This window comes from Scomber scombrus, chromosome 2 (genome assembly GCF_963691925.1).
Source record: "Scomber scombrus chromosome 2, fScoSco1.1, whole genome shotgun sequence".
Classification (NCBI taxonomy): domain Eukaryota; kingdom Metazoa; phylum Chordata; class Actinopteri; order Scombriformes; family Scombridae; genus Scomber; species Scomber scombrus.
In genome coordinates this window covers 8,648,448-8,669,433 of record NC_084971.1, presented here as the reverse complement: position 1 = coordinate 8,669,433, position 20,986 = coordinate 8,648,448, and the positions used below count along the sequence as shown (strand labels likewise).

Below are 20,986 nucleotides of genomic sequence, written 5' to 3'. Positions count from 1 at the left end.
CTTTGAAAAGAGCCAAATTGTGATGACTAGACGCCTGAGTCAGAGCATCTCAAGAGCTGCAGATCTTGTGGGGTGTTCCCGGTATGCAGTGGTGAGTACCTACCAAAAGTGGTCTGTGGTGTGTGCTGGAAAAACAAGTCAGATCCATAGAGGACCCACCTCAAAACTTACAGGATTAAAGGATCTGCTGCTAACTTGGTGTCAGATACCAGAGGACACCTTCAGAGGTCTTGTGGAGTCCATGTCTCGACAGGTCAGAGCTGTTTAGGCTGCACGAGGGGGACTCGGACAATATTAGTCAGGTGGTTTTAATATTGTGGCTGATCGGTGTAAATATCCTCACACTTACATTCATGTGCTGACACAAGCATGTACATAAATGTAAAATGGTAACTGTAAAACATATGCCATGAAAAATTATCATTTTATGACTAAACTAGCATTTAAAATTATCGTTCTAATAACTAGAAAGTATGGCTGCTGGTTGTTTACATGTTTTTCATTTTAAAGCACAAAAAGAGTTTCAGGTTTACTTTACATTTGTATAATATTTGTACATTATAAAAAACATTTCATATAGGTTTATTTATAAGTAAGGCTTTAATTTATATAAGTGTTAAAAAAGAAATGTAAAAAGAGCACATATATAAAAAACAGTACATGATTAGCAGTCATACCTGAAGAAAAGAGCAATACCATAAACACAGTGTCACTGTGTCAGAGAGGTTGAATTTTACATTACAAAACTGTAACTTTTTCTACAAAAGATGCAATCGGTTAGATACATATTCTGTGTGTAATTCTCCTAAATTTAAAGTAAAACTCTTTTAAAAATAATTTATAAAATAAGACTTGGCCTGAAAGAAAAAGTCTCACAGCGAATAGTCTGGTGTATTACTCAGTAGGCCGAAAATTCATTTTGTCCATTTCATCAGTGCGGGAAATGTCATTTCTTAATGACAAACGTTGAATCATATTCAAACATGTGTAACAGCTGTACAATGGAAGGAATGTACTGTATGAGCATGAGAAGGACAGCGCTGAACTGGTCAACAAAATGAAGGATGTTTTTTCCACAACAACCGTTCACCAGTACTGAGATCGATATAGTGGATTTTACCTGAGAGGGCCTCACACTGCTTCCTTTCTTCACATGGCTCATGATCGCCCTCTCTTGGACATTAAATCAACTTCAGACAATCTGTCAACTCAAAACAGGCAGAAGAGCAAGATGACTTCTTGACTCCGAGATGACTTTTGTGAGAATTTCTGAAAGGGTTTGTGAGCTAGACGGCGACTGGGTCGACGAGAGCAGGAGCAGCCACAGCCGGTGCGGCGGGGGGAGAGGCTTTGCCTTTATAGCCCAGTGAGAGGATGTGTTTCTGCAGGTGTGTGATCCACTGCTCTTGAATAGACACAGGTCCATGAAACACTTCTTCACAGAACCTTAACAGAACAACAAGGACAGAGAGAGGAGTGTGATCTGGGCTGCATGAAGTGAAAAAGCATGAAGTAAAAACTCCTTTTACGCTTAGGGATAGAAGTAACCTCACTCTTAGTCTATTCTTTGGGACTCAAAAACATTATGACTCAGGCATTAGCTGCTGCCGGTGCTGAGGCATAAAAAACAGCTGCTATTATATTTATGAATGTGAGGCTTCTCACTTCATAATTGCTACATTTTGAGACTACTATGCTATGAAATAATAAATAAGCCCTGATGTTTCAAGAAATGTGTAAACAGATGTGATCAAAAAAGAAGAAATCTGCATAGAAATGGATTTTGTGGCACCTCCAGTGGTTACAATACAAACACACTAACGGTCATAAAATGTCGACTAACCTGCACTTGAGGGAGTACATTTTGCCCACCAGTTTAACCAGAGGGGTCAGTGGGGGCTTGGGCAGCATAGCAGGGATGCTGCCGGACCGTGGTGGTTGCTGGGAGTTGGAGTCCTGATTATCTCCCCCTCTAGGCACCGAGTGTTTTGTCGGATGGACCCCTGAAACCATAGAGAAGAAGCATTATGGTAACAAGAAGAAAAAAAACAGACACTTATCCATCTGTATCCAGCTACGTTTCTGTGTCTTCATCTCTCACCTCTTGGGAAGCGCACAACAGCGTTGCTATGAGCTGCCATGGTCCGTTTGTGGTCTTGTGATTGTCTGGATGAGCCGGCATGGTCCTCTCTGCCCCCTTTGTGGTCAGGCTTCAGACTGCTGCCAGGCACAGATTCAGAGTCTGTGGGCAGAGAGGGCGACCCAGCATGTCTCTGGGACAGAAAAGAAGAAGACTTACTTTACTTAATAAGTCCAAATCTGAACTGGACGTATTTTTAAGAGCTCAATGTAAGAAAAAAAAGAAAAGAAAAAAAAAGTGTACAAAAACAACATTAGTTCACTAAAAGTCAGTCTCGCCAATAGAGCACAGCATACCCTTTTGATATACAGGTCTCCCATGCGATAGCGTCGGGTTATTGCGGACACCTTGGCTGGGTCCCTGCGGATCAGCTCACTGAGGAGCTCGATGGGTGAACTCGCCCCGTCTGCCTTCCATTCAACCATGCCCAGCTGTCGGAGGTGGGCCCGTGCGTGACTGGCCAGAGCTTTGCGGTTCTCAAACTCAAACCCACAAAGCTCACAGGATGCGTCTGACACAGAGAAGACGAAATGTGTTTAGACAAATACCTGGCCAATAACAGATTACACATGTATTAGGGTCAGTGACATAAGGGTTGGCAAGATAAGCAATTCAAAAATATCGTGAAAAATTGCTTTAAAAGTAGCATCTTTTTACCAAAAGTAAGACTGAGTGCTCCTGATGGTGTAACCACAAAATAATGATAAATATTAAATACTTTATCCACCTACAGTGTATTTAAGTGTACTTATACAACTAATTACTGATTGACATGATTCCCCAGATTAAATGTAATATTTAGAATAATTGCATTCCATTCTCTTTATTTAATATAAAAAAGTTAAAATGTAAGATCATGCCAAACTAGTTGATATGGTGTTTTATTGAGAATTTAGTGTTTTTAAGCAAGTTTAATTATTTGGTACAAAGTTCTTATGGTTACACCACTAAATTCTTTGCCATAATCCTCTAATATATTCTCTCAAAATGGATTAAAAGCAGAAATCCATTTCTGTGTAAGGTATTCATATGTTTATTTCCAAAATGTAACCCCGTTAAATTTGTCTAAACCACATGGAAACAAACAAACTTCATTAACTCATTATCAATTAAGTGAGTTCTAAATTATATATTTGTGGTATTTCATCATACGCTGAACATGCCTAATCCACCGCCAATGGTGCCATCTTTCAGACTGTTTTATCTAGGCTTTGATTGTCTTGATGTGGTGACTACTGACCCTTTTAGAATCAATAAAATCAATCAATCAATCTCTCACCAATTCAACAAGTCTCAATGAGGTTAGTGCTTTCATCTCATCTGACATCCAACAAAACTGCATCTGAATCTGCCTCCAGATTAAACATGATTGCGAAGCAATAGCTAAAAAGGTTTTCCTTCTGGCAGAAAGTCAAATGCTTTCTTGCTCAAAATGTAACATGCATTAAGCTCAAGTTTCAATCTTTTAAAACTGACACAAATAGCCTAATCAATGCTTTACAGCAGCATCAGTGTCTTACCAGTGTGTGAGGCCCCCCTCTTGCCTGAAGATGATTTCTCTTTCATAGAATAATCTAGAGGTGAAGTGCAGTTGTTGGAAGGTGGCTCCCCTGACTGGAGGCTGTCCAGGGACCTTCTGGAGCCTTGAGGGTTCCATGTGGCTTTGCCAGAAGCCCCACTTGGTGCTGAGTGTTTCCTGCCCTCTTCCCCTTGCATCATGACCTCTTTGAGGACGTCAATCGGCGACGTCTTGATCGACCAGGTGAGGCCGAGCTGGCGCAGATGGGCGCGGGCGTGGCATGACAGGGCTTTACGGGTGTCAAACAGCTGACCACAGAAATCGCAAAGGACTGTTGGTGGGGATTGTGAGTCTATTGGAGACACTGAGGAATGGTGGAGTTGAAACTTTTGAGTACATACACAAACAATTGAATTAATAAATGCAAAAAAGCAATCATAAGGTAACCAAACATTAGCATATTTCAACTTTTACAGTAATGAATGGCTCCCTGTTTTACCTGCACTGAGAGACTTTGACGAAACAACTGCAACAGGCGACTTCTGATGGGGCGAGCTGCTGCTGCTGCTGGTGCTGGGCTCCTTTGGTGCAGACAACTCAACCTCCACAGGTTCAGGCTTGGGTTTTCTATGAAGGGGGTCCACTGCTAGCCGAAAGCCTTTCTTAGCCTTTGGGGCCCGGTTGACTGAAGTGTGAGGAGCCTTTTCTGGGGTTCGGGAGAAGGATGTGGAGGGAAGTGGGGTGCGGGGTTGGTCTGGAGATGGAGATGAGCTGATGGTACAATTTTTTTTGGGGGGGTGCCTGGCTTCTAACATGCCCCTGCTAACCAGCTCCTGAACAGCCTCTGTCGCAGAGCTTTTCCCCAGCAGGTCCACCACCCCAATCTGACGCAGGTGAGATCGTGAGTGGCAGGCCAGGCCTTTTCGGTTTTCAAACTGCTCCCCACACAAAATACAGGTGCAGTCTTCTGAGGATTTAGGTTTTTTACTAACAGGAGATGCAGTTGGAGAAGACTTATCAGAGGGCCGTTTAGAGGAGGGCGTAGGGGGGCTGTTTGAGAGGAGTGGTTCCTGTTGCTCTGTGATGATGGGCTTGAGATCCTCCTCCTCCATGATCTGGTAAAGAAGGTCAATAGGGCTGCCCTTGACGTCGCTGTCAGGGATTCCAAGCTGCCTCAGATGGGACCGAGCATGACTGGACAGGCCTTTGCGTGTTTCGTACCAGCTGCCGCAAAGCTGGCAAACATGGACCTCATCACTGTTGTCTGAAGCTGCAAGAACAAATAAAAGGAGCTAAAGGTCAGAGGGAGACTATTCTGTTATCTTATATTAACCCTTTCTATACAGAGCTTTGCTTTTTTTTTACACTGAATTTAACAAAGCTGGCATAAAGCTACATACTGTTAGTGATTTTAGATGACAAATCAGACGTCAATCCAGCAATGTGTCTACTTCTGCTGCTGGCTTAATGACGGAGCAACACAGCTGCTCCATTATGTTTGTAACTTATATATAAAATAACAGTGCAACATTCCCGCCTTAAACAGATTGTTTAAAACCGTCAGAGTCACATAAAACCAGATACTTGTATGTTGAAGTTCTGTCCTGTACACACATTTAAGAGCCTTGTTAGTATCAACATTTCTTAAAAATAACTATACTATAAGTCAGGCATACCCAAAGTGATGGGGGCATCAGTTTCCAGTGGCGCCCACAGTGGCTTGGTTGTGGTTTGTTGTTCTAATGAGGACGAGCTGCTGCCCTCAGCCAGTCTAAGAGGAGGAGGAGATGCGGGGAGGAGAGAGGTTGTTGACTCTTTTAATCTGGCTGGAGATCCCTGATGATCCATCTTTTGTGGGGAAGTCATGACTTTACTTCCTGCTTTGTAGGAGGAGCTCTTGCCTTCTGATACTGAAGGAGACCTGGACTCCTGCTGGGATGTTTTTTTGGTAGGTGTCAGAGGTACAGACGAGTCTGCTTTGAAGTTAGGCAGGGAGCCGTCTCTCTCCTGAACAAGCTGGTATAGGAGCTCTATGGGAGCTCCGCTGCTTTCCGACAAGGTCACACCGAGCTGTCGTAGATGGAGCCGAGCGTGGCTGGAGAGCCCTCGTCGTGTTTCAAAGTATGTCCCGCAGACTTCACATATGACTGGCGCTGGGCTCGCTGTGGGGTGATTCAAGAGAGAGTCACCACAAATGGAGCGGCTGAACTTTAGTCAGTATCTCTAGTAAAGAAAAAGAGCTAACAAACACTTCACATAAGTTCTTCTCATTTATTTCCAGACTTGACAACCACTACTTACATCAAGATTGATAATAATATAAGTGGGAATTAATTCAAGTCACGATATGGGCAAACCGATCTGACTTTTTCTCTCCAGATTACGAATTCAGATACCTAAAATCAGCATAAATGAAAATAAACAAAAACTATTAGAAACTGAGTGTAGTTACTGGTAACTCATTTATAAGTGTCTCTCCTACCTTGGGAATCCATGGCTGCTGATAATGTTGTGGATTTATTTTGAGGGATGAGAAGGTTGACTTTCTTTAGACTCTGTGTGCCTGAGTGACAGAGGATGATATAACATTAACATTTTGTTTAAAAGACTTTAATATCAATCTGGTCCAAAGCTGAGAGTGGGAGTATTATTATTAATATTTAAAACAATTTACGGACCAGCATGGATGTTTTTGTGAAGTGAGTTTATACAACACTTAAACCTGTTTCAGACAGCCAACCTTTTAAATAATGTGACACGACTGTAGCCTCGCGACAATAAGCAGCATGTCGAGAGTAACGTTGGAGAAACTTTGCTATTTTTAATCTTACAATTTGCATTTTAACAAAGTATCTCTAAGAGCTAAACTCAACAGATTACCTTATAAACTGCAGGTGATTGAAGCTTAAAAATCTCATTTAAGATGCAGCCTTTGTTTTGCTACTGGAGCATGCTAACGTTAGCTGAAATGTAGACCTAATTATTGTTTATTTTAGCGGAATAACAGAACTAACTACATAACCTGCACCCTTGACTGGAAACTAAACTACAATTATCACTTATAAATACGTGAATTACCGAAAAGCCTTCTCAGACAGTCCCAAAACATCAGTCTCTCACATTAACAAGCTTGGCGGAAGTACCGGAAAACATGCCGGTTGCGAAAAAAATTCTTTCTTCTTTTTTGGGGTTTAATTTCCGGTTGACAAACAGCTTTCAGGTGTTTTACCGCCACCTACTGATGTGGAGTGTGAACTAAAGCACTACCTGCTCATTAATATTTCTACCGAAGTATTACAATCAAACAATAAACACTACACAACACAATAGTCACAATTAGATAAAACAAAATAAATTACTGCTGTTATTCTATTTCTTTTTTTTTCTTCTTTTTTTTTTATAAATTTGAGGTGACCAAATGTGACTTGTAGTGACCAAAGGTTTAGCTGTTCCCCTAAATATTAAGTAGGCTTATATTTTCTGATTCCTGATAATGATAATAAACAAATTCATGTCAAAACATTTCATGTCAACATTTTTATTAGTGCTAACTTTCATTAAGGTTAAAATGTTCTATTTTATTTCCACACTACGACACATTTTAGAATGGAATGTGTCCTTTAAATCAATGATAATAACTAATCAGAGGTTTAAAATTCAGTGGTTTATTTTGAGGCGTGAAGACAAACATATTGATTATTTCTTTAACACCAATTTCAGCTGCTCCTTGTTTTAAATATAAGCATTTTGTAAAGCTATTGAAAGTGCACTCATTATGCAAAATATAGAATGATAGATAGATAGATAAGTTTATTGTCATTGCATAAGAACATATACAACAAAATTTGGTTTGGCAGTGTTCCTCATTCATTAGCAGCAGCTCAATAGAAATAGAAATATAATAAATACATAAATAACTAACTTAGGCTATAATGCAGTGCCAAGTCAATCAATCAGTAAAACCAAAATCAAAGTCAATACAATCGATCAATAAAATCATAAGTCAAGATAGAAGATACAAAAGTGAATGCTCTGGTAGACATGAATGGAGGGGACATTGTGCTGGCAGGCAGCTTTTATAACAAGTAAGGAATACTATAAAATAATCTACACAAGTATAAAGAGATTATAATCACAAGAAGAATCCCACACAGTCATGTTGAGTAATCTTTTATTACATGAAACTTAAAACATTTTCACATTTGTATTTGTTTATATAAATCTTTATATTCATTCTGATTGAAACAAATGAGTTCAGCCCAGAGTTTGATCAACAGTTTGTAGGTACGTTAGTTGAATTTTTCATGTTCTGTATTTTTATCCTCTGCTTTCATTTAGTAAATGGAAAATTGTGTTCCACCTTATTGTTCAATTGTTCTCACTGGGTTTTTTTCTATCATGTGTTACTTTCTGTTATATTTGTTTCTTTAAATTCTTATTATTGATGAATGATCTGGTTTAATGTGTCTATTTGCTGCAAAACTAATTTCCAATGTGAGACAGCAAAGACTGAAATAAACTGAACTCATTATTAGCCAATGAGGCTGTGTCAGAAACTCCATTCCACTCCACCACCCATCCCACCCATAGAGTTTCATTGTCAGACATGATATAAATTTGTAAATACATAAATATATTGTTAATTGACATGTGATCGTCATGGTTACATGACATACTGTACACACTGTTCTCAGAATGTGACCTCACAATGATCTAGTATCTACAGGTCCGCAGAAACGGAACACCTCAGTCCTTCAGATCTCATCAACTGAAAGTGCACACAAATCGACTCAGGGAGACCGTTCTTTTGTTTTACTCATTCTTTTTGTTTGTATTTCGACATTTACTTCAAAAACTGGCAATGGCATCAAGCAACATGTCAGGTAAGCTGAGTGGTTAAAAAAAGTTGTATGTCTTAAACTTTGAACAACTGAGAAACACAGAAAACAACTCAACTATTTATGTGAATATATCTCAAAGTTATGTGGTTAAACAATATTGATAAATAGCTATATTAAAAAATATAGTTTTATTATCAGAACAAAATAAATATATCAATGTCGAAAGGATGATTTTTTAGTTTTAAAAATATAATAGTGTTAGAATAAAACCTTCAAACTGTATGTTAATTAAATCACATCTGCATGAATCTCCATGTGTTGGGATCTGGAGGAAAAATGCAGTTGGAATAATTCAGGAGTAACTTTTTATTTTTTAATTAGTTTCTGGCTGTCTTGATGTTTTTCCTTGTTGTATGAGATTGATATGTCAACTAAAAGTCTCTTTTAAAAAATAATGCAAAAGTAAATGCACCAGTAACGTTTGAGTATATGTTGCTTTAACAATTTGAACCACAAAAAAAATGCAATAAAACCATGGTTTTTATATTTGAAAAAAGTCCATTGTTTGAATTTATAGTAAGAAGTAACATGGCTTATTATGAGTTAGTTCTGAGTTTAAAGAAAAAATAAACCTGAAACTATTTGGGGGAATGGATTTTTCCCAAATAGGCCTGAGAAAAACTGTGTGTTTTGGCCACACAAAGATGTGCTGTTTGGTGTACTGTTGATTGTGTCATGCTCTATGTGAGAATGTCATATCATCCTGTGTCCATCTCCTCTTCTTCCACAGACAATTTCCCAATGTCAGAAGGAACCCTGCTTGCCTCACGTTACGAGGTGCAGGCCGTTGTGGGAGAAGGCTCCTTTGGGAAGGTTGCCAAGTGTGTTGACACTATAACCGACAACAAATTGGCTGTCAAGATCACAAAAGATCAACCATATGTATTATTACAAGCGCTGGAGGAGGTAAAGCACAAACAGTTTATTTATCAAAACTGAAGTTAGACAACACACATCACCTAAAACTTCCCCACAGTGAACAATTACCATGCAGCTTGTCTTTAAGGTGATAGTAAACAAAAAAAATCTTCCACAGATCAAAATACTCCGACGGCTACAAACGGTGGATGAAGACAAATGCAATTTTGTGAAATGGGATGGCTTGTTCCTCCATGAGCAATTTGTATGCCTAAAGTTTGAGCTCCTAGATCTCAGCTTGTTTGATTACATGGAAGAGAGAAAATTCCTTTCTCTGTCCCTAAGTGAAGTCCGCCCAATCCTTCACCAGGTATGTTAAAAGTATCCTTCATTTAAGAGCCATTTTACTGCATGTCTAAAAATTGATATGAAATCAATATCTGTGTACATTGTCTTGACCTAACTTGAATAAATAATTGTGTGTTGACAGATAACCACAGCCCTGCTCCACCTGGAGGAGCTAAAAATAATCCATGCCGACTTAAAGCCAGACAACATCATGATCGCGGACCGTAGGCAGGAATCCCTCCGAGTGAAGATGATCGACTTCGGCCTGGCTCGCCATGTTTCCAAAGCCACCCAAGGATCGCTTGTACAGTCGTTATGGTACAGGTGAGTGCAGCAACTGCAGAGTCATGTGGCAGTGAGCTGTGATTGTGTGAAAGTGTGTGAATGCGAGGCACTGGGTGACAGGGAAAGAGCTACATCTGATGTTACCCAGAAAAAAAAGAGTGTAGAACTGACTGTCTTTTCCTCTTTGCTTAGGGCTCCAGAGATCATGCTAGGATTGACATTTGCCGAGCCAATAGACATGTGGTCGCTCGGCCTGATTGCAGCCGACATTGCGCTGGGCTTCACCCTTTTCCCCGGGCACCATGAGTACGACATGGTAAGCATCCCCTTTACCCACTTCTAAATTCTCAATTAGGTCCTCAGTGGAATGTGCTTGCAAATGAGACGTCAGCTCCTAAGTCAAATTACAATGTCTTTGTGTGTGTGTTTGCCTTCAGTTGAAATTCTTTGTGGACACCCTGGGGCAGCCACCAGACTACCTCCTCAACTTTGGCCAGAGGAGCTCCGACTTTTTTAAACTTGTGGGGAGTGACAATGAGGAGATCTGGAGACTGAAGGTATCTATCTATCTATCCATCTATCCATCTATCCATCCATCCATCCAGTAATGTAATGTGTATGTCTTTTTATAGACTCCTGAAGAATTTGCTATGCAGACAGGGCACAAGTATAAAGACACCAGGCAGTTCAACATCAGCTCTTTGGATGGCTTGCAGAACGTAAATCATCTATTTTGATCAGTCCCATATTACAGTTAACTGACATTTTACAACAATATCTTCAATTTAAATTGATACCTACATATATATGATAACGTTTTAGACATTTTTTGACTTTAAATTCTTGTTGTTCCAGATGATGTCTTTCAGGGATAAGGCTGGGAAGAAAGAGCTGCTGAACTTCATAGATCTGCTCAGAAATATGCTGGCAATGGACAAAAACTGTAGAATCGTCCCCCAAGTGGTCCTGGAGCATCCGTTTTTCTTCAAGGAGGACACCAACATCAGCCACAACACTGAAGACCTGACAGCTAGTGTGGAGGAGGCTTCCACATGTGAAAATGTAAACTGTACAGGGAATATCTCAGCAGAGCCGGTAGATAATGCAGCTGAGACAGAGCCTGAGCCTGGTTAGTCACATGTTTTAAGCCCTCATAATCTCTTTGAGTTTATTGCTTTGATCAAACAAGCTAACGTACATCTTTGTGGTTTTCAGAGATCACAGTGAATACAACCAGGAGAGGTGGCCGAGTCAGGCGATTCTTCAGGAGAATGGGGACTGCAGTGGTGTCCTTATTCCGCTGTGGCAGATGAACAGACACCTTTTTCTTTTATTAAATTTTTTTATTTTATCCATTATTTTCCTTTGTTCATTTTTTATTGTTATAATTTTTCACTATGTTTCATTGTTTTATTTTTTATTATTTTCATTATTTTTATTGTTTCATTGTTTTAATTGTTTTATTTGTCTTTGTTTCATTGTTTTAATTGTTTAATTTGTCTTTGTTTCATTGTGTTAATTGTTTCATTTTTCTTTGTTTGTTTTTTTTTTTTTTGCTGTGTGTTTAATTTTATACTTTATGTTTATTTGAGGTTCAAAGCCCTGGATGTGTTCGGAATCATGCAAAGTCAGGACATCAGTGACCCATGGCAACTGAGTAACTGCTGATGAAGACCATGAGAGACGGTTGAAGGTTCCTTGGACCCCCCAAGTTAAAGTTTATGTTTGTATTGTGATGCATAAATCAATAAACTAAATGTCCTATTACTTTGTCCATAAACACATTTAAATGGTATGGTAATCAGAAACAGCTTTTATCCACAAAGTTTGAAAAACCTTGATTGGTGGCTAACACTGACCATCTATTAATCCATCTCCACAGTTTGATAGTTTGAAATAAATCATCTTCACTGGAGTTGTAGTTGTGGTTAAATATAAGTTACAGCATGAACTGGATCTTCCTTCCAAAGTATTTAAATAACTGACGTTAAAATTTAACAGAAATGGAAATTACTGTAAAAAGCAGTACAAACCAGAGGCTCTTTAATAACCGAACCACACTACCACCAAGAGGATGGTCCTGGAAACACTTCATCAACCAGTCCAGCTGCACGTGACACTGTGGATGTATTTTAAGACCAAATTCTTTTGAACCAAGAAAAGGAAGATTTTTGCTTGTGAATGAAGTTAAAAAACTAAAACTATAAGTGTAACTGAGTAGACTTGGTGTGACTTTATTGATTGTTGTGCTGACCCTAAAATGTGCACCAGCATTTCTTGGATTGACCGGACAATCAGCGCTCACATTTTTAAAAAAAAACCCAAAAAAAACCATTAGTTCTGATACAAGGTGCACACCTGAGTGTGGGGGTCAATGATAGGATTCAGATTTTTACTCAAGTCAAAGTAGCAAAAGCCTTGCATTTAAACTACAGAAATATTAGCAACCAAATGTGCTTTAACTAACAAAAGTACTGGTACTATTAGACAACAGAATGGCCCCTGACAGTAAATGACCATCGCATTATCAGATTACTATTACTGAAGGGAACACCTCTCACATTGTAGCAGGTCCATGTGGAGCTAATTTTAGCTACTTTATATCCTGTTGGCTGGTTTAATCCTTAACACAATGTATCATTCATGCATTTGTGAAGTCCTGTAGGAATTATGTATTGTGCAAAGTAAAGGGAATTGTAGAAATAATGTGTGTGTGTGTGTGTGTGTGTGTGTGTGTGTGTGTGTGTGTGTGTGTGTGTGTGTGTGTGTGTGTGTGTGTGTGTGTGTGTGTGTGTGTGTGTGTGTGTGTGTGTGTTTAATAAAAGTAGTTATAGCATATCACGCACGTGCAAACATATTACAAATATGTGATATGAAAAGCAGTATCAATGAAAGAAGCTGCTGCCTGCACACTTATTTCAAGACACAACATGTAATCAGGATAATGTCTCAATACTATCCGGATCATCATCAGGTCAGAATGTTTTTGTACTGGGTAAACGTACCCATATTTATACATCATGCTCAATTAAAGTACAAGAACTCAAAAGTAGTAGTACTAATATGCCTACCTCAATAAATATACACAGCTACTTTCTACCATTGATGTGCTCCAATAGGCTGTCATGCTCTCTGATGACAGGTGTAGTTAATCATCAAACCAGTGTACGTGTGTGTGTGTCTATTATATGATTATTAGAGTTAATGATAATGTGGTATTTGTTCACCAGCTGCCCATAAAGTCAATCAATCTCACCTTGTAGCTCTACTTTGTAAGAGTTGTTTTCACAACTGAGAGCAAAGCTGGTGCCGTCTGCCTATTTATTTATTTATTCATTTATCTATTATTTGATCTCTAATACTCCCTTTTTAAAAATCTCTAATACTCCCTGCACAGTTATTGGTATTATATTATTATACCGCCTCCTTATTTGTTCTCCCACCGGCATTCAGTGAAGACCCACCCTACCCTGCCTCTGATTGGCTCTGACACTGATATTCTTACCGTAACCCCTAAACCTGGCCAATCTAACCAATGTAGCCAACGAGTTTCAGCCAATAACAGGCAGAGTAGGGCGGGGCTACTCGGAATACGGGTGGGGAAAATAAATTAGGCGCTTGTTGCACTAAGTCGTCCCTCCTCTGAGCCTTCTCTCCTCCTGCCAGCACCGTAGCTCCGCTCTGCCAACTTCTCCTCAGCGTTACACAAAGACAGGTGAGGAAAACCATATTTTTGTTTGTGTGACTCTGCACTTTCACAAGTTGACAGTACGTGTGCGCGGCACAGTCAGCATTAGTCACCGTCTGGTCTTGGAACAAAGAGAAGGAGAAGAAAGCGTTTTACTATCGTTAGATAAGCTAACATGAAGCTAAGTTAGCCGGGCTGTGCCGGGTCAGTCGCTCCTCTCCTTCTTCAGTATTTAGGCCTGTTTCTGGCTCTTTCTTTGTCCTTGTGGCTGCGGGCTTACTGGGACATCTGGACAGTACACCCTCGCTTTGTTTAATCTTCATTAAACAGCCGGCTCCTAATGTAATGCCTTCAACTGCACACAGCTGAACTTTGACCGAGAAATGAGCCCCGCAGGCGCACATTCAAGACGACAAAGGGTTTTCATCTATTGTCTGTGTTTGACTTAAGATTATGGTAAAAAAAAATGAAGACGTTTCCACCTGCACATTTCTTTCCACTGAAACACATTTTTGCAGTAATTTCAGAGATGAAACACCTCATGGCTGTTGATAAGGCCTGGTTGGATCTACATTATATTTAACGAGTAACTTAACACGCATTTCTATAATTACACAAGATACAACTGCAACCATTATGAAAGTAAATATCCTTATTAAAAAAGGCGTGGCCATGTGTCCAAAAAGTAACCCCTTGTAGTTTTTTTGCTTATCATGGTTATGTAAGCCTCTAATGGGCTATTGTTCCCTGCTGGCTGAACATGACTTGCATGTGACTTTACATGGTTTTCTGCACAGAGAAAAGCTTTTAAGCAGTGCAGCAAGTGTTCAAGAGCTGCTGAACCTGGATGTCTGGTTAAGCCTGGAGCACTTGTTTTTTACATTTAAATTTAATTACAGTGTTTGCTCTTTTGCTTATGTTGAGGGGTTTTGCTGCAGCTGGCGCCTCAGGCTCCACCCAGTTTGACTTATCTCTATGAAGGTTTTTGAGAGAGAGAGAGGAATATTCTGGTAACTATATATATATATGTGCTGTTTCTCTCCTTCAGTCATTAGTCACCATCATGTCTGCTGGAAATGCTCAGATTGGCAAGCCCGCCCCCAACTTCAAATCCACAGCTGTAGTGGATGGACAGTTCAAGGACATCCAGCTGTCAGATTACAAAGGTAACATAATGTCATTTCACATACATTGTGTACACCAATGGTAGTATCACTTTGTAATCTTTCTTGTTCAATCTAACACTTTTACAGTACATGTTGAGCCACTCTTTTTGATTGTGTAAGTATCAATGTTTTATATATTATGTCATATCTAATGTGGGTTGATTATAATCAGTTTTTAATTGTTTTGCTCCTCAGGGAAGTATGTGATCTTCTTCTTCTACCCCCTGGACTTCACATTTGTGTGCCCCACTGAGATTATTGCTTTCAGCGACAGGGCAGAGGAGTTCCGCAAGATCGGCTGCGAGGTTATCGGCTGCTCCATCGACTCTCACTTCAGTCACCTGGCCTGGTGAGAACTCCTGCTAGCTGAATGGAAACAGTGACTTGAGTTGAACTATGATTTGTATGCTTATATGCACTGTGGAGCTGATTACTCGACATGTCTCCAGTCGTTTCACAAGATTAGCTTTCGACCCATAATTGAATTTAGCTGAAACACACACCAGCCAATTAATGATATCCACATTGACAGCGTGTGTCAGGAAAGTAGAGTTCAGCAGCAAAAGTTTTCACTGCCTCTGTTTCAGTCATTATTTTGTAGTCTCTAAAGTACTGATGATGCATTTGAACTACGTCTCACAGCAGATCAAACTGATGCGCATCTCCTCAAAACGCTGACGTGTTTTCTTTCTCTCACGCTATTTTTTCAAACATAATTAGACACCAGCTGTAGTGCAGACTTCATTTTCCAAAGAACTTTGAGCTACTCATCTGTCAGACTTATCTAATTTTGATTGGTGTAACACATTTTGATGAAAAGGAAACATTAGACAGTGACTCAGCAGATATTTTCAGATTGTTTAAAAAAGGCTCAGACCAATAAGTCACTTGTTAGCAGTTTTAATTACATCGTTTTTGGTTGATCTGAATAAACACCCACCCCAGTTTATCAGTTTATCTCCTCTCAGTCTGCTTGTCTGCAAACTGTCGATATGTTCTCTCCTGATACACTGAGAAAAATAACGGTCTCTCAGTCAACCGCGCTTTCTGGAAGGAATCAAAAGCTGTGAGAAGTTTGGTGTAATGAGTTACAACGTCGTCACGATTCAGAGTGTGGTGCATTGTTTTGGAGGTTAAAATTAGATGTGGCTGTCTTTTGGATATTACTTCAGTATGACCACAACATAATGTCTTGTTTCAGATGTTATTGTAGGTTTTAATGAAGTCTTTTTTTTTTTTTTTTTGGTAATTTGTATTCTTATTGCTTATAGTTTTGGTGCATGACAGTACAGCGTTTCACATTGTGAGAGATGTATTCCTTGTTGCTTACAGCATTCATACTACTGGCATATCAGTCAGTGTGATATTGGTCTAAAATAGATCAGCATAAGCTCGTAAGAAGCTGTTTTCTTCTCAGTGTTTGCTCATTATTTTAATTCTGGAAATGTGGGTGTTTGTCAGTGTCTAAGTATGGTGTGAATCCTTATTTACTGAGCCAAAATAATAATAATCTGTATGTTAGATTTCCAAATATGTTTTCATCTTGTAGCATGACTTCAGTTCACTGTTTTACAAATAACTTTTGTTTATTTGAGATCTAGGGAGGATTCCACAAAAAATATATTATGCTCTGTGTATCACATCACCTTAGTTTTACATCATATTTTATACATGAAGTGTCACTACATGTGATGGGGAGTTTTGAAATACTTGAAGTGTATCAGAATAAGAGTAACATGGCCCCTACAAATGAGGTTTTTATTTGCTGATATCTTGTCTTTTTTTTCTCTACAGGATCAACACACCAAGGAAGCAGGGAGGTCTGGGTAGCATGAAGATCCCCCTGTTAGCTGACCTCACCAAGACAATCTCCAGAGACTACGGTGTATTGAAGGAGGATGATGGCATTGCATACAGGTAGCCACTGTCGAGAGGGAGCTTGATGAAATCTAATGCTCAGTCTGCTATAGGATGAATACTTCTAACATTTGTTATGAAATAGGAAAAACAATGAGATTCAACTTTTGCAATTTGTGCTTTAAGTCAGTAGACGGTGTAAAATTTGAAGCATCAGGACACTGACTATCAACTATCTTCTATTGCACAATACTAAAACCTTTCACCTTGTGCCTTTCAGAGGTCTGTTCGTGATTGACGACAAGGGCATTTTGAGGCAGATCACCATCAATGACTTGCCTGTTGGTCGCTCCGTGGACGAGACTCTGCGCCTGGTGCAGGCCTTCCAGCACACTGACAAACACGGCGAGGGTGAGTAAAGGAATCGTCTGCTCACATGTGAACTTATTCAACTTTGAGTAAATGTAGTTGAACACATGGCCTTGAGTTGTTAACTTAACCTCCTGGGTATTCACAGTTGCACTTTATTCCGTTTGTATACAGAGTTCAATGTCTGTCACAGATAACTTAAAGTGCACTTTGTCCCTTCTCCCTCTCCACATAGTGTGCCCTGCTGGCTGGAGACCAGGCAGTGACACCATCATCCCCGACGTTGAGAAGAGCAAAGCTTTTTTCTCCAAGCAGTAAATGTGAAGGTCTCCAAGCTGACTTCCTATCTGTAGCACTTGCCTTCAGATGAGAGGTGTCCCAGTGAAACAGTACCTCATGGCATCTAATCTATTAAACCCAACAAATATTTCAGTTGTTAGATTAAAAAAAAATCCTTTTGTTGCAAATCTTGTCTTCTCATGTCTGGTGTACAATTGGTGGGACAACCTCATAGTCTCAAGCACTGAAAGTTATGTTTTGTTCCTTTTTTTCCAGAAAAAAGTATTGATTTTTCCTTGTCATTAATAATTCACGTTGCCATCATTATTAAAACAGTGGGAAAATTATTATCAAGATGTTAGTTGTGCTTCCTTCAGCTGTTGTCCGTTATACTGTGGGTGTGTTTCCACTTGTGGCCTCTAGGTGGTGCCATCGATCTTCCTGAATCTGTTTTTGATGCCTTTAGAGTTTGGTGACTCTACAGTTTGGAGATATTATACAAACAGACATGTTTGGTGTATGTGACCTGGGCCCTGTGCCTGGCAGAGGATTTGAGTGTGTCACATGGTGGTGAAGTCTTGGTTAATTTTGGAGTTATTGTGGTGTTTGAGTCAGAACAACAAACTGGCATTGCCAAACGGCAGCAAGGCTCGTTGGGAAAGATGGGATTGTTAGATGTGACTTAACACAGACCTGCATGACTGTCCCAACCACAGATACTTTACACTGTTGAGGAGGATGACCATCTATATGTATCCCATTGTGTTTTATATCCTCACCAGGGAGACGTCAACACCTTTTTTTTGTTCCCCATTAGGTTTAGAGGTAACTTCTGACACTTTTTCATTGCTAAATTGGCTGAAGTAAAAACATATCTGATATTTAATTAAACATGATAGTAGTTTTTCTGTCTATATAAAATAATAATTTATGCCAAAGGTTTTACAGCTTTTGGGACATTAACTGTTACATAATATTTGTGGGCTCCATATGTATGTGACCTCTTGTCACCAATATTTGAGTCTGACATCATTTGTTGGCACCAATTCCTGTAAGTAGAAACTAACATTTAACCCTCAGACAGAAAGTCTATTCTGCCTGTTTGTCTGGAACTTTCTACAACCATTTTTCCTGAACCTAGTGTTCTCACGCCTTGTTTTGGGAAATTGAAAGCAGAAAAGGGAAACTCCCCTAACTTGAACATACCACTCATTGACAAACCTCTTCATTTACACACACACACACTGTGGTGTGAAGGGGGCGTGATGGGGAGAGCGCAGCCTCTCTGACTGGCAATGTAGGAGGGAGTTCCCGGAAACCTTTTCGTGATATGACGTTTCTCTACTAAAGTGACCTTATATGGACTGACGTATGTACGTCAATAGGGAAACAATCCTACGCTGGGACGTCTCCAACGTCAAGCAGCTGCTGCTGCTGTAAACTTTACTGCTGACCAGAAAGATCAGTGACAACAATGTGGTTAGTTAACGAGAAATACTACAGTACTTCCTAAGAGGTGACAGTTTAAAAATAGACAGAAGCTCAATAAGAAACAACACCACATGTCTTATTTCATAATTTCATTTACTTAAATATATACTGTACAAGTAAAAAAAAAAGATTCAACCTGACAAACAAATAACTTACATCAGAATTCATCACAAATATTAAAGTAAAATGTAAACAGCCAAGACGACACTTTTAAAAACGTATTCAAAAATGCCCAAAGTGTTGTAGTCTTGTGTGATTTTTTGAGTAGGCTACTTGTCTTTCAGCCAAATAAGTCTTAATGATCCAGTTCTCTCATACAGACAATGTGTAAAGACTTTGTTCATGGTATTGTCAGTGCAGTTGTTGTCCAGTGTTTTTTTAAAAGTGCTTTGTTTCTTCAGTAAGACTTCACTTTGGGCGCTATCATGAGCTGACAGCCACTGCTCACATGTGTCATGACTTTCTGTTTGAGTTGGGCCACCTGCTCCCTCAGTACAGTTGCCGTGCTTGACAGTCCGGCGTTGTCTGTTTTCAACACTTTCACCTTGTCCTCCAGGCGAGAGATGCGCTCCAGCTTTCGCCGCCGACACTTAGAGGCCGCCAGCCGGTTCCTCAGCCGCTTGCGCTCCGCTTTCATGCGCTCCTGGTTCTCGATATCGACTGGGGACATCGGTGGAGAGCTGTTGTCGCTGCTCAGCATGTCTGGGACTGTCTGAGGCTCCTCTTTCAACACGCCGAAGCGCTGCGAATGGATGCCCGTCCCGGCCAGAGAGTGCTGGAAATGGTGAGACCCGTGCGCAACGCTCTGGTGGTGCTGGTGATACTGGTGGTGGGGCAGGTAGCTGATGGTGGTGGAGGGATAGCTGGCTGCAGATGACAGGCTGGGATTCGTGTTGCAGCTGCTGAGTGTGGTGTACTCGAGCTGTTCTGGCTGCATGGTGGATCCGAACACCGTTGCGGGCGCAGAGCAGCCAACGCCGCCCGTGCCGATGGACACGTTTGGAGGGGCCATCTGGTTCATCTTGTGTAAGTCGTCCAAAGCTTTAACGAAACCGTCAGCAAAACCCTCCTGCTCCTCTGTGATCCCGCGGTTATAGAGGAACTGGGGAGGTGTCGGCGTTGTAGTGATGACCCCGTTGCTGTTCTGGATGATCAGTCGCTCCAATTCAGGTGAGGCGAGCTTCAGGGAGCCCACGTCCGCCGTCCCCGTAGAATAGAAATCACTCTCGGCGCGCAGGTGCTGTGACTTGAAGTTTGAGTTCCGATATGAGTCGGAGAAGTTCAAGTTCATATTCTGCTTTAGCAGCTTGTAGTCTGGCAGGGCTGCGCCTGGATGGCCATAAGCAGAGAGAAACGAGTCGTCATAAAAAGGCTGTTCCATTATTGTGGACATATTTCAAAATCAGACAGTCAAATACAAGAGTGCGCTGCAAAGATGCTGCTTGGACACCGAGTCTTCAGTGTCCAGACTGAGTCAAATCTCCAGCACCAAGTCCCGCTGTATTATTATACTGAAGATGAAAGCTATCAAAAACAGAGCAAAACTTCCAAAATAGTGGAACTGTACTGTAGCCTACCAAGTCGTCGATTTGGGAATCAAAGGCGGAGTCCAGTGACTAATTCAGATGTTTTCATTCCACTCGTGTGTAGGTGGGTCTTTTGGGCTCAGAGTTTGAGCTCCGCTTATGTTTCCTCTTAAATGACAGCGGCTGACTCTCTCTGGTTTTATATCATGCGTGTGTGAGGGCATGAACAAGTAGAGTACAGCGCGCTGATTGGTTGTTTCCTCACTAGTCCCGCCTCTGGGATGTCGGACACTCGATGACGGCGTTGCCGGGAACAAGGGACTGTAAACAAGACGAGGCCTATTCAGCGTAGAGGAAACTCAACCCAGGTAAACACTGAAAATACATCAAGTGTGCGTCCACACTGAAACGTGAGAGTAAACTGAGTTGTTCTTAAAAGAAAAAGTCAGCTCAAAAAACCTATTCCAGCCTTGTTGGGAACAATAAAACACTTCAACATCCACCTTGCCTTTTGTCCTCAACAGCCCCATCAATAAGGATATATAAACTGGCGCTGAGT

General features: G+C 40.5%; 3 protein-coding genes across 4 annotated transcripts; 1 reads left to right on the top strand and 2 right to left on the bottom strand.

The window, feature by feature from the left end:
- Positions 1 to 503: 503 nt before the first annotated feature.
- Positions 504 to 5,853, bottom strand: wiza (WIZ zinc finger a). The gene is made up of 7 exons (XM_062436808.1): positions 5,336 to 5,853; positions 4,159 to 4,929; positions 3,661 to 4,023; positions 2,437 to 2,651; positions 2,102 to 2,273; positions 1,844 to 2,003; positions 504 to 1,446 (listed from the first exon to the last, which is right to left on the bottom strand). Exons 1-7 carry the CDS (start codon positions 5,523 to 5,525, stop codon positions 1,287 to 1,289), a joined length of 2,031 nt encoding a protein of 676 aa, XP_062292792.1. The 5' UTR covers positions 5,526 to 5,853; the 3' UTR covers positions 504 to 1,286.
- A 7,818-nt stretch (positions 5,854 to 13,671) lies between these two features.
- Positions 13,672 to 17,760, top strand: prdx2 (peroxiredoxin 2). Its single transcript, XM_062429243.1, has 6 exons — positions 13,672 to 13,766; positions 14,788 to 14,905; positions 15,101 to 15,254; positions 16,700 to 16,822; positions 17,043 to 17,173; positions 17,367 to 17,760. Exons 2-6 carry the CDS (start codon positions 14,803 to 14,805, stop codon positions 17,447 to 17,449), a joined length of 594 nt encoding a protein of 197 aa, XP_062285227.1. The 5' UTR covers positions 13,672 to 13,766; positions 14,788 to 14,802; the 3' UTR covers positions 17,450 to 17,760.
- A 1,215-nt stretch (positions 17,761 to 18,975) lies between these two features.
- LOC134000410 (transcription factor JunB-like) lies at positions 18,976 to 20,685 on the bottom strand. Of its 2 annotated transcripts, XM_062439753.1 has the most exons (2): positions 20,479 to 20,685; positions 18,976 to 20,230 (listed from the first exon to the last, which is right to left on the bottom strand). In XM_062439753.1, the coding sequence occupies exon 2, from the start codon at positions 20,190 to 20,192 to the stop codon at positions 19,299 to 19,301; it is 894 nt and encodes a 297-aa protein (XP_062295737.1). In that variant the 5' UTR covers positions 20,193 to 20,230; positions 20,479 to 20,685; the 3' UTR covers positions 18,976 to 19,298. The 2 variants fall into 2 exon arrangements, with proteins under 2 accessions (XP_062295737.1, XP_062295727.1); XM_062439743.1 differs by having other exon boundaries at positions 18,976 to 20,685.
- Between the last annotated feature and the right edge of the window lie 301 nt (positions 20,686 to 20,986).